The following is a 13,874-nucleotide window of genomic DNA, read 5'->3' as shown; positions in this document are numbered from 1 at the left end:
ATATTGTCAAGGAGTGGGAGCGCCCAAACTTTGATTTTGTTAATTAAAATAGCTGGTGGCAAGGGATTGGAGGGAGGCACTCTTATAAATGGTGATAGAGTTTTATACTGCCACCGAGGGAAAAAAGCCAGTAACAGAAGAAATGTTTGATTCGTAATAACCCATCAAAGAAATCTTTAAAAAATATACAGCATGATATTCTATTGATCTATTCTATCCAGGTTCTTATACCAGGGTGATCACCACAGTATCTGAGAACCTTATGGTCACATAATTTCATTTCAGATGCATGAAGAGCCCAATCCTACATTTGGGCTAAAACATACCCTAAAATCCCACAACTATTGCTGAAGCAAGAAGTTCCACCGAATACTAGTTCAGTGAGCATGTCTACACCAGGTATAAAGAGTGTATTTTCAAAACACATTCAACAGGGCAAGTAATATTTTAACATGCATTAGCTGGTCAAAGTGAACCGTGCGGTCAGGGGAAGCCTAGGCTACAACATGCTAATGTGTTAAAATACAACTTGCACAGTCTATGCTAGGATTTTAAAACGTTAGAACTGGATGGCTTTTCCATCAGAAAATGCTGATTCGACAAAATCAAAACATTTTGCTGTTAACATATTGATTTCATTGAAATTTTCTATGGGAAATTAACAAAACATTTTGTTCTGACAAAATTGTTTAAACTTTTACAGTGCATTATTGAATATAACATAAAAATCAAAATGATAAAGTTGAAACATTTTTACCAAATCAAAACAAACATTTTCCTAAAGCCGAAATATTTCAGATTATTTTGTTTCATGAAAAACTCCAAGATTTCTACTCTCTGTCTCAGTTGGAGATGAAACAAAAGGTTGAAATATTGTACTTTCCCATGGGACAGGAATTCCATTTTCAACCAGCCCTACATGTTATCTAATACATTTTAAAACAACACCTCTTATCATACTGTTGGCAAACCCAGTAAGGCTTGTAGGTTCAGACCCTAAACTTAAGCATCATCTAAATTTCCTAGTGTAGACACAGCCAAAAGCAGTTAAACACTTGGGGATGGACTGAGTCTTTCTGAGTGCTCAGTGAAACTAACCTCTCAAGCCTTGCTTTAGCTAGGAACATAGATTTCAAAGATTTTTTTTAATATCTTGTAATCCTAGTGTAGACAAGCAAATTATAGTTTTAGTATGTTATCTGGATGAGATAAACTTTAGGTTTCTTCCTGAGGTTTACCTCTACTACTTAACGTACTAAAACCCCAACTTCCATTGTCTACACTAGGATTTTAACATGTTAATAATACAAACTTCCCCCCCAATGCAGACATGGTCAAAGGTGGTATTAAAGTACCTGTTGAGACACCAAACACCATTTTTATTTTTCAGATTTGTACTTAAACACGCTCTTGCAGTATTTGCAATCGAAACACTGCCGCATGGGACCAGCCCACGCAAACCACATGAAAGCCAAAAAGTTACTGTAAACACCTGAAACTGACTCTAGTCTATCACAGTCCACATGAAAAATGTAAAATGTGAACAAATGTAAAGGGTTGAAAGTAATATTTTTAAATTTTCTATTGATGTTAATAATCTAATGTATTATTTGCAGCAGAGATAATGACTTATTTTTAAGCAATGATTTTTAACCGAAATATTCCTATATTTTCCCTATATAGAGAGCTTGAAAAAAATGTTCCTGATACGTATTAGATCAAGAACTAAGCCTTATCATCAGGCTGAAATATAACCATGCAGAGTCATGCACCTCCCAAGCTACACTCCCTTACCCTCTGTCTCCTGATGGTCAATCCACTGCTTGGGCCTCAAGAGCAGGGGTCGGCAACCATTCAGAAGTGGTGTGCTGAGTCTTCATTTATTCACTCTGATTTAAGGTTTTGCGTGCCAGTAATACATTTTAACCTTTTTAGAAGGTCTTTTTCTATGTCTATAATATATAACTAAACTATTGTTGTATGTAAAGTAAATAAGGTTTTTAAAATGTTTAAGAAGCTTCATTTAAAATTAAATTAAAATGCAGAGCCCCTCGGACTGGTGGCCAGGCCCCGGGCAGTGTGAGTGCCACTGAAAATCAGCTCGCGTGCCGCCTTCAGCACGCGTGCCAGAGGTTGCCTACCCCTGCTCAAGACCCTGGACTTCCAATTACTGCTGCCTCGCCACCCCCCATACCAAATTAGTTACCACCTGGAGAGTCCTCCAATCAATTTGTGTTAGCCCCCAAATACACAGTCCTCTTCTGGGGTGAGAAGTAAGGGCTGACGTTTCTCTTCTCCTGGACTAACCCCCACCCTGTCCTAAAACAGGAAGAAGCAGCTGAAGAGCAGTGAAGCCACATCCATCCTGAATAGGGTAACCAGATGTCCCAATTTTATAGGGACAGTCCTGATTTTTGGGTTGTTTTCTTCTATAGGCTCCTATTACCCCCCACCCCCTGTCCCGATTTTTCATACTTGCTGTCTGGTCACCCTAATCTTGAAGACCAGCAGTAACAGGTCCCCTGCCAACACTACCCCACCATACAGAGGGCTCTTGGGTGGGCAGGCTTCCTACCAGGCCAGCAGAGGTGGTTCCATATGGGGAGTCCACATTCATATCCTGCAAAACCCTCTGCTGGAGTGGTGTTAGGGTTGCCAACCTGCCAGGGTTGTCCTGGAGGCTCCAAAAACTAAAGATTGTTTAATTAAAGGTTATGCCATGTGATGAACCTCCACGAATACATCCAACCAAAACTGTAAACCCTAAGTGGTGTGAGGACCAGCCTCCACTCGAGCCGAAACCCTCTGCTTGGTGGCAGCAGGAGCCAACCCGCACTAATGGAGTAGTACCATCAACTGCCTCCCCCGCTATGCAGAGACCTCTTTTGGAGTAGTAGAACCCATGCGCCAGCTAGTGACACACCTCCAAAAGGCTCCCTGCTCAAATGGGTGGGCAGCACATCCAAGACACCCTGCTCCTAACTGTAACCCTAGAGCTGTCTCCCTGCAGATTTGTCACACTGTAAGTGGTATAAGCTAAACTGGAACAGGTACTGGAAAAGAGTGCCCACACAGGTAGTAAAAGTGGTGTAATTATGTTGGTCTGTTTCCCTGTGTAGACACAAGCCCATAGGAAGGCAGCACAGCACTAGTGACCCTCCATATCGGATTATTTGGGCACGGTAGGAGCTAGTTGTGTGGTGTTCGTTTTTCAAATGAAAGCTTAAATTCTGTAGACGTTAATGGCATTTTCCAAGGAAAACCTACTTGGATTTTTTTCAAGCCCTATGTGTTAGTATGAACTAAAGATTTTTTTTACAAAGCGATTGACGCCCTAAGGGTGAATGATACTGTTCTCTCCCGAAAAAGAAGAGCATACTTTGAAACTGAAGTAGTTCAGACAGAGAGCGATCTCAAAACCGTGCTACAAATCTTTCCAATAATTCACTAAAGAGCATGCAAAACACAGCGCAGTTTGCATACTCAGCCTCCCTGCATGCTTAGGATTCCCCACTCTCCCAGCTTCACACAGGAGGCCCACAGAAGTTTGCATTTCAATCCCCCGCCGCGTGCATGGCTGAAGTTAGGGAATAGTGAACACTCCACTCCCCACAACTAGACGTGAGAAAACCAGTGAAGTTTACAATTCTCCCCACCGCAGGGGTTACATCCACCCGTTCTCCTACGGCGTTGCAGGGCCCGGGGATCCTCAGGGGGTTGCACCCCAATTCCCCTTCGGGATTGCAGGGCCGGGGATCCCCGGGGGGCTGCACCCCAATTTCCTTAGCGGGTTGCAGGGCCGAGGATCCCCGGGGGTTGCACCCCAATTTCCTTAGCGGGTTGCAGGGCCGGGGATCCCCGGGGGGCTGCACCCCAATTTCCTTAGCGGGTTGCAGGGCCGAGGATCCCCGGGGGTTGCACCCCAATTTCCTTAGCGGGTTGCAGGGCCGAGGATCCCCGGGGGTTGCACCCCAATTTCCTTAGCGGGTTGCAGGGCCGGGGATCCCCGGGGGGTTGCACCCCCGTTCCCGTCGGGGTTTAGAGGCCTCCCTCGTTGCGGGCTCCTTCCCGCTCTAGCGCACTGAGTCTCGGCTCCTCTCTGCTCTTCCCTCCCCTTAAAGGGAGGTAGCTGCCGTTAAAGGCCTCTGGCCCCAGTGCGTCGCGGAGCCCGGGGGGGGGGGCAGGGCCCGATAGGGGGCGGTGTGGGGCGGGGGGTTAACCCGCGTGCGGCGCGGAACAGTGTGTGGGGGAGGGGGAGCAGAGGGAGCCCTGTGGGGGGAGCGGGCGTTACCCCCCCCCGACTCGTGCCGCGTGGAGCCCGTGGGGGAGGCAGGGGGGTTAGCCCCCAGCCCGTGCTGCGCTGAGACCGTTGGGGGGGGGGGGCAGGGGGTAACTCCCTGACTCGTGCCGCGCGGAGCCCGCTGTGGGGGGGGGGGCACTGTGTGTGGGGGGAGGGGATTAACCCCCGTGCCGCGCGGAGCCCGTGGTGGGGGGGCAGTGTGTGGGGGGGAGGGGTTAACCCCCCCGACTCGTGCCGCGCGGAGCCCGTGGGGGGGGGGCAGTTCCCAGTGGGGGGTGGTATGTGTGGGGGAGGGGTTAAGCCCCTGACTCGTGCCCCGCGGAGCCCGTGGAGGGGGGGGGTTGGGCCCGGGGTGTGTGTGCGCGCGCGGGCGCAGAGGGGGTTAACCCCCGGCCCGTGCGGCGCGGAGCCGGGAGGGGGATAGTGACGGGGGGGGTCATCCTCCCCGCCCGGCGGCGGCGGCGGCGGCATTTCCATTCAGGCGGCGCTGAGGGAGCCCGGCGCGCCCGGTGCATTGTGGGACTGGGTTGGGAGTCCCGTTCGCGGGAGGAGGCGGAGGGAGGGCGAGGAGCGAGCCGGTAAGAGGGAGACCTGGGGAGGGGGGGGGGCAAGCGGGGAGATTTAAAGGGGAATCCGCCTCCGCCGTTAAACACCCGGCCCTGCACGGGGTGGCGGCCTCCCCGCGCTGCGGCGGCCGGCCGGGGCGCACGGGGCATGCCTGGCCCCAGCCCCTGAGCCCGGCCGCGGGGGGGCGGGGGAAGGGGATGCGAGGCGCCGCCGGGGCCGCTTTAAAAAACTCCCGGCGGCGAGGCCGGCAGGCGATGGGTTAAATTTTTCACCCGCCGACATTTTTGCTGCTGCTGGGGCCCCGCGCCGCGGAGTCCCCTGGCCGGGGAGTCTGGCGCGCGCCGCTCCCGGGGAACGTTCCATCCCCTCCCCGCCCTCCCCGGGGCTTCGGCGGCAATGGGGGGCGGCAGCGGCTCTTCGCCTTTAAACGCTGCCCCTGCATCTCTGCTTCCAGCGAAGGGTTAACTCTGCTTCTGCTGACATTTTACCTGCCTCCCCCCGCACTTTTTGCTGCTAATAATCTCGTGTGTAAGGGGGATCATTCTCCCCCCCCCCCCCGCAAAGATTTGTTTGTAGGAGCCTTCTTTGCGGGGGGTAGAAGAGGATTGTTGTGTGCACGGTTCTTTCCTGTGCACAGCCAGCCAGGCTCCCACACGGCTGCACAAAGAGCAGCAGTAGAGGCCCTTGCTTGCCTTTAAAGGCAGCAGCTTGAAATTTAAGGTGTCCCAGAGCCATGTCTCTCCGCAGCCTTCTGCGCTACACTCCATGGAGAAATGCTCGGTGCAGTTCTTTGCCTTGTAGATGCACCTCACTTGTGTTGCTATTCCCTGTCCTTGGGTTTATTTTGGGTAGGTATCTGGTCCTGTTCCGCAGTCATTTTTTTCCTCGCCACCCTCCAACGTACATTTTTATTTATGGTCAGGGTTGTAGAGCAGCAAGGGTTAAATTATATCTTCTAATATTTGTCATTGTTTTAAAGTAACAAACATCTGGAGTATGGGGGTGATTTATTCTAATGGGGAGGGTTGTTTATTTTGCAAATAGACTGGATGCTAGAAATGCATGTTTATGCAGGGTGCCAAAAGTCACATGAAATTGGATCTTGCAAGGTTGCTTCCATGGTAGTGTATGAAATTATTGCATGCAGCACATTCAGATCTTCACCAAGAAGCCTTTTGTGCTCCTTTCCCTATTGAGGTTTTTAACTAAGTAACTGTCACTTGTCTAGTACAACATTTACTTTTAAAATCAGGGAATATATTTAAGTGCGTGTATTAGTACTCAAGACTATGCAAAAAGTTCTGCTTGTTGTCTTTGGCCTCTAAATCCTTTCCTATACAAGTGGATAGGGGGTGCTAAGAATACACCAGTGTTTGGGTAAGTGAAGGGAAATGTTTCCCCACTTGGAAAACACAATTTTTTTACAGTTTTTCTGGAAATAAGTAGCCTGAGTTCAAAAATATCTTTCCATTAAAAGCCACTTTTTTCTCTTACTTCTCTCCACAGGTTGTTTTCTAGTTAGTATCTTCTCTGATTCTAGTGCTTATTGCCTTGCATTGAAGATAAAAGTTACAAACCAGATGCATTGCTCACCCAAGACACGTTCTTGTAATGAGCGCTTGGATTACTGCCCAAGCTTGGGCTTTTGAAGATTTGTTTTAAATAAGTGACACGTCTCCCAGGAAAGGAGGGAAAACACTGTAAAGCGGAGTTCAGTTCCTAATCAGACATTTTTCAGGGACTTTAAAACTTGAATTGCCATTCTATACCATAGTCAATAAAATAACATCTCTGAGAGTTTGTAGAACTTGTTAGGAGGCAGCCTGTTTATAAGCAGTATACTGGGGGATCTAGTTGCATACGGCTGTAGATTATTTTTTTTTAAATGGTATCAAACATACCCAGCTTAACCCAGTATCAACATGATCAGCGGTCAGTGAGTGCTGCATGTTGAACCCTTTTGATAGGCATGACATTTGCTTTCTAAGACACTACTGTATGTAGGTCACTTTAAATAATTCCAGAAAAGCTTTTTCTCCAAGGAAGACAAATTGCACCATATCACCACCATTCCTGTTTAGAAGTTAAACGCTTCAGTTAGGCCTCTTATTAGTTTTGGAGTGTGCTGTATGTCTGACTCAGTGGAAAAAGAGTTTAAAATTAGACATGCATTGTTAAGAATTTTATTAAATGAATTTCATCCGTGTCTTTTTACATTAACTTTCTAATGGGAGGTTTACTCTGATTAAGTATGTTCAGTTCCAAAAAAAGTCCTGAGAGGCATGAACTCTGTTTCTTTTGAACAGCTTTAGTGTATGAACATCATAAAATATGCTTTTAGCAGAAATATCCTAATTAAATGTTTTCCTTTCTTAATGCTTTATATTACTAGCATATAGGTCTCCTAGGGAAAATATACCACTGGTGTGAACAGGTGTATTTCTGTTGACTCCAAATGAGTTGTGCCCTCTTAAACCAGAACTGAGCTTGCCCCATTGTTTGAAAGGTGTCATATGAAATAAAGAGGCTATTGCCTAAGGTTCTGCTCTTGCAATGAGCGTAAGCTTTGTCTACACTACGCACCTTTTAGCGACGCCTTGCCGCTAAAAGGTGCGCAGTGTAGCTGCTGTTTGTCGGCAGGAGAGAGCTCTCCCACCGACAAAAACTTCCCCCAACAAGTGTCAGAAGCTTTATCTCCTGATGACAAAGCGCTGTTCACACGGGTGCTTTTCATCGGTAAAACTTTTGCTGTTTGGAGAGAGAGAGAGAGAGTGTGTGTGTTTCTTTAAACACCCCAAACGACACAAGTTTTGCTGATGAAGTTCCATTGTGTACAAAGACCCCGAGCCTGAGCATGTTGCAGGATCAAGGCCTAACTCTCCTCTTGGGGTTTGTTCCCACTAACTAAAACTGTAACACTTATTTATATATATATCTGTTAAGTGAGGTCTGTGGACTTTTTTTTTTTTAATTAAACACTCGTGTGGCATAACTAGGGGAAAAGTCATATCACTCCTCTGCCTGGCCTGACAGTGTTATAGTTTAAATGTCAGAAGATGGAAGAGGAACCATTCCTTTGTAGCCTCAAGAAACTTATCTTGTGGGATATGCCCTCCTATTGTAACAGATGATGTCTGCTCAATGCTGTGCTTTACTTTTCTTCTTTTAAAAAAAAAAGAGAGGAAAAGACAGCAAAAAGATCCCTCCCAAAAACCTCTACATTAATATTTTGATATATATTATTTACAGTACATACACTAACTTGTTGTCTTGTAGGTTCTAAGAATTTTCTAATGTTCCCAATTTTTCTAACTAGGTTGATCAGCAGAGAAACCAACAGATACGTTTGCTCAAGGTGGGGGGGAAGGTAGCACTCAGAACCATGTCTGTTCGGGAGTCCTTTAACCCAGAAACTTACGAACTGGACAAGAGCTTCCGTCTGACTCGATTCACTGAACTTAAAGGCACAGGCTGTAAAGTGCCTCAGGATGTTTTACAGAAACTGCTTGAGTCCCTACAAGAAAATCATTTTCAAGAAGATGAACAGTTTCTGGGAGCAGTTATGCCCAGGTTGGGTGAGTGTTTGTTTCTCTAGTAACAAGTGATACTGCTGGTTCCCTGTTTCATAAACAGTAGATCAAGTTAGCTGTTAGCCTATTAATTTATTAGCTTGCTAATTTATTTTAAAATTAAGCTGTTGTCCGATCCATATACATTAACAAGATAGGGATTGTGTCCAGAAATGTGAAGGATAAACCTGCAGTTGTCATCTTGCTGTACAAGAATAATAATTTTGTACTGCAATTATTAATATCCTATCTGCAAAGCACTTAACTATGGAGGAGAAAAAAGGAGCTATGAAATGACCCTAAACGTAGAGAGAGAGAGTTCTTATACTATAAGAAGAACAATAGTCTTTTTCACTAATAGAGTCTGTACATGAATTATGTGGAAGTTCAGTAACCAAAATAGTAACAATTGATTTCTAAAAACAAATGTATCCATTTTAGTATTTCCTCAGTGAATGAAAAATGGTCATAGTACTGTTTCAGAATTATCTATATAGTTTTGGGGTTTTCCCCTAAAATACTGAACAGTTTATTTTCTGACTTAAAGTGAAACTGAGAATTGATTGTAAATAATTATCCAGCTCCCAAGTCCAGCCTCCCTTCATTTCTAAATTGAATCCACTGTTGTGAGCCAAAAGGGAAGGGGGGGGGGGGAAATCAGTCTTTCAGTCCTCTCATTGTGTCATGTTCTTTATAACTTTTCTGTTCTCCCTGTAGAGGTTTTATGGGAAAGGCTGTCTCTACAAGACCTATATGGCTCTTGCCAGATTTGCTTTCTCTTTGGTATTTGCATAGTGATGCAAGGAGAACAGAAAAGTAACCTGCAGAAGCAACCTTCACAGGGAACAGGGTGCATGTGGGTATTTTGATACCAGCTACAGTACCTAATATTGATATAGATAAATTAGTCAAGACAAAATGTTTAATGACAGCTTTTTAATTCAGTTCATCTGTTTATTTAGCCCTGTGTATTTAATCTCTTTTCCACAGGCTAAATTTTAGAAATTCTTTCACTTCAGGTGTACCAACTTAGTTGTTCGTTTTTGAAAATATTTTACTGTTATTTAATCTGGCATACAGTGAGCTCACTTTAAACAATTTTAATGTGACTAGATAACCCTTATTAGACTAACAGGTAACAACACGGTTTTCCCAAAGAGGGCAAAATCAGTGAAAATCAGTAGAAAGCCAATGTTCCCACTTAAACAAGGGCAATCTTTGTATGAAATATATCTATGAATTAATTGTGTGTGAGGCTCAGTGGCAATTGAATTTAAGAGGGCCGATGATAAGGGACACTGATCTTATTCTGGCCCAAAATTTAATGTTTGTGTGTCGCCTTTGTTTAAATAATAGAAATGTTTTCATGCGTTTAAAAAAAAAAAAGGCACTCGTTTAATTGGATTTAATTAGTTCTCTGCACTTCTTCAACCCAGTATTGTTCCGTGAGAGCTAGAAAGCAAAACTGGCTCCAAACAACAATGAAACTGCTAGTTTATTTTTTATTGTTTAGCCTTGTGAATGGGCAACAATAAATGGGGGGAGGGAAAATAAGTTAAAAGCTGGAAGGAATTTTCAAAACTTAGTTTTCTCACCTGTGTTTATTAATAGACTTACTAAGTCTTTTAAAAATGTGCTTTAAGATGAATATCCCTTTAACAAATGCATCAAGAAATGCATTTGGCAGTATTTCTTCTGATGTGTTGTGCTTTAAAAGAAGGCCAGTGACTTCCTTATCTGTGTGTATGGATGGTACTTCTGAGATGCTGTTAGGAAGGAAAATACCAATAATAGGATTTTTCAGAATTGGGCCCTACTCCCACAAGTAGTTAGGACTCACTCAGAGTAGTCCCAAATGCAGTTCAGAATACTTCCGTGAGTAAGAGATTGCAGATTTAGGCACTCAGGCCCTAATCCTCTGAGCTCTTATGTATGGCAGAATCTTTTGCACCTGTGAAACCCCACTGAGATCAGTAGAACTTCACACAATTACAGGGGGTCCATGTGCATGAACCAGCTTGCAGAATGAGGGCTGTAGCACATGTGGACTGTAGCACATTTCACTCCCCCCCCCCCCCAAATGGGGAGAATATATATTGAGGCTATATAGCCAATCACTTCCATCAGAGTGGTTTAGTTTCAGCATCTTTCTTGGTATGGATTTATTAGGATGGAAGATCAATGGATTACAAAGCTTGTTTACCAAGGAATGTTGCTACACAATCGGTGATCATGTGGGTACCAAAAGCTTCGGTGGCACAGTAAGACTGCCAATAACAGATTTAGACTGAACATCCAGCAAGACTGTCTTAAGGACCTAGCTAGAGACTGATCTGAGCTGTGCTTGATCTGCAAGAAGGCTCCGTCCCTTTGTGATTTGCCATGATGATTGTGATAAATTATTACTGAAGATTAAAACTACTGTTACAATGTTTTTGGCAAGATGGTCCGAGAACAGCCACCTAGAAGACTTGAAGTACACCTGCCAGGTTTCTCCACAGAATGACATAGTACAGGGCAAACATTTTCCAAAAAGAAGAAACCCCCATCATAATCAAACTTGCCATACATTATTCAATTGCATTAGATTGTAACTCATGGATGTTTAGCTTTCCCACTTCAGTTTCCTGTCCCATTCTCAAGTTTTTCTTTGTCTTAGTTTGTTTCATTTGTTTACAATATACCTCCTGTAAGGAACAAAATCATAATAGTTGCTCCTTTGGCAGTGGCTTGTATTTCATAGGCCTGTTTTACAAATTCCCTTTTATTGAGAATTACAGTCATCGAAGGGATGAATAAATTATTCAGTTGATTGATGGTTTCCTGTCCTTGCAGGAATTGGGATGGACACTTGTGTCATTCCTTTAAGACATGGTGGTTTGTCTTTGGTCCAGACAACAGATTACATTTATCCCATTGTGGATGACCCTTATATGATGGTAAGTTGGCTAAACTTGCAATTACATGTATCGCTGACTTTGATTTGTGCTTTCATTAATCTGAGTTGTCTATGCTGGTGAGAACTTGCTGTCTTGTACAATCAGCCATTGCACTGGTTGGTTTGTCATGTTCCGTCTCTCTCAGAGATATGTATGAGACAAAGAAACTCTTTCATATTTCCACTCCCGTGTCATTCCCATATTTGCCAATGCAGTTGCAGCAGTGCTTTCTAAAGAGGGGAATGTCAGGAGAACAGCTAAGATTAAAAACAAAGCTGCCCCCTACTGCTGTTCAGTGAGTCACTTTGGTTGGGAAAGTGCTACTGAGGGAAATGGGGTTCTCTGTGAGGTACTAGGCAAACTGGTTCAGATTAAATAGAAAGCCCCTCTTATCCTCTGACCTACTCATGGAACCAAATTCGTGTTGGGATGGTTTTGGGGGTTCTCAAATGATTAGATAAAATTGTAGGACTTGAAGAGCCTAAATAATCATACTTAGCAATTATATTGCACTCTTCAACTTCAGAGCACTTTGCAAAATCACTAGTCTCCCCAACACTTCTTTGTATTGTCTCTACCTTGCAGATGGAGAAACTGAGATTCGGAGAGATTATGGCCCAGATCCTCACGGGAATTTAGGCACGTGACTCCCATTCATTTAAATGAGAAATTAGGTGCCTAAATAGCTTTGAGGATCTGGGCCTACATGACTTGTCCAAGGTTATATAGCAAGTCAGTGGCAGAGTGAGGATTAAAGCCCAGGAACAATAACTGGATTAGGATTCGGGGCTGGTTTCCAGTTTTGTACTCAGGTTATATTACGGCCTCTCACAAAAGAGATGCATGTGTTTTTACAGTGCTATGTGCACTGGTGGTGATCTGTATTATACACCAAACATATTTTAAAAGACCATTATTAAGCTTGCAAAGTCAAGCACTCAAAAGTTAAGAAATACCTGAATTAAGGTTGCCTATGCAACCTTAATACAGCTCCCTTGCACATGTGCATTATGCTACAGCTTTAGTAACATGATCACATACTATTTTTTCTATAGCACCTCTGCCTTATTGAGTACACTGGATGGACAGAGCTCAGGCAACCTTAATTTTGACATTTACTAACTTCTGAGTGCTTGACTTTGCAACTTTGCTAATGTTCTTTAAACGAAGTTTGTGTGTGATTTTCTAGGTTTTTAAAAAATATATACCCGAAAAAACAAATACCATCATGTGGCATCATCAGCAGAGTTGGAACTTATAGATCCACCATGCAGACCTCTGCCGCTTGAACTAGTGGAGTAACTGATATAATAGTAGGTTGTCAAACCTCTGTGTGGACCAGCACTAGAGGGGGATGAGACACATTGTCAGTGGATTTCCTAGATATTTGCTGACAGCAGAGGAACAGTGAGACTCCGGAATCCTGGGTTCCATTTCAAGCCCTAGAGGAGGTGGTATCATGTTAGCGCTGACTCTTCCAACCATTTCCCCCAAGTTTGACCCCTTCTGTCTCATCCTTTCCAACCTGTCCCAGTTCTGTCTCTTCGCCATGTGACAGGTTAGATCACAGAACCCACCTTGGGAGCTGCCACCCAGTGTGCCAAGACTACTTCTACCCCTGCCTTCCCTGCCAGTTCGGGGCCCCAGCACCCTGTCTTGCTGAGCCAGATGCTCCCGTCTGCTGCAACAAAGACCCAGGGTCTGAATTACTTGCACCAAAGCTGCAGGTTTCCCTGAAAGCAGCTAACAGAAGTGTTCTTGTCTTTAACACTCAGATGCCCAACTCCCAATGGGGTCTAAACCGAAATATCTGTTTTACCCTGTATAAAGCTTGTGCAGGGTAAACTCATAAATTGTTCACCCTCTATAACACTGATAGAGAGAGATGCACAGTTGTTTGCTCCCCAGGTATTAATACATACTCTGAGTTAATTAATAAGTAAAAAGTGATTTTATTAAATATTTAAGGATTTAAGTGGTTCCACGTAGTAACTGACAGAACAAAGTAAATTACCAAGCAAAATAAAATAAAACGTGCAAATCTATGCCTAATCAAACTGAATACAGATAATCTCACCCTCAGAGATGCTTCAGTAAGTCTTTCCTCAGACTGGACACCTTCCAGGCCTGGGCACAATTCTTTCCCCTGGTACAGCTCTTGTTCCAGCTCAGGTGGTAGCTAGGGGATTCCTCATGATGGCTCCTCCCCCTTTGTTCTGTTCCACCCCTTTATATATCTTTTGCATAAGGCGGGAATCCTTTGTCCCTCTCTGGGTTCCCACCCGCTCCTTCTCAATGGAAAGACACCAGGTTAAAGATGGATTCCAGTTCAGGTGACATGATCACATGTCACTGTAAGACTTCATTGCCCACTTGCCAGCACACACTTATACAGGAAGACTTACAGGTAAAACAGAGCCATCTGCAGACAATTGTCCTGGTTAACAGGAGTCATCAAGATTCAAAACCACCAATAATGGCCCACGCTTTGCATGATTA

General features: G+C 44.4%; 1 protein-coding gene across 3 annotated transcripts in view; it reads left to right on the top strand.

The window, feature by feature from the left end:
• The first annotated feature begins 4,757 nt into the window (after positions 1 to 4,757).
• SEPHS1 (selenophosphate synthetase 1) overlaps positions 4,758 to 13,874 on the top strand; it is a 28,105-nt gene continuing 18,988 nt past the window's right edge. The window contains exons 1-3 of one of the 3 annotated variants that reach the window (XM_045029134.1): positions 4,758 to 4,878; positions 8,184 to 8,442; positions 11,272 to 11,375. In XM_045029134.1, the coding sequence (XP_044885069.1) occupies positions 8,250 to 8,442; positions 11,272 to 11,375 (297 nt within the window). In that variant the 5' untranslated portion in view covers positions 4,758 to 4,878; positions 8,184 to 8,249. Of the gene's footprint in view, positions 4,879 to 5,098; positions 5,716 to 8,183; positions 8,443 to 11,271; positions 11,376 to 13,874 lie in introns of those variants that run through there. The other 2 variants (XM_045029125.1, XM_045029118.1) reach the window with 2 other exon arrangements.

The sequence above is a fragment of the Mauremys mutica genome, chromosome 1 (genome assembly GCF_020497125.1).
Source record: "Mauremys mutica isolate MM-2020 ecotype Southern chromosome 1, ASM2049712v1, whole genome shotgun sequence".
Lineage (NCBI taxonomy): Eukaryota > Metazoa > Chordata > Testudines > Geoemydidae > Mauremys > Mauremys mutica.
This window is presented reverse-complemented; position numbering and strand designations above follow the sequence as displayed.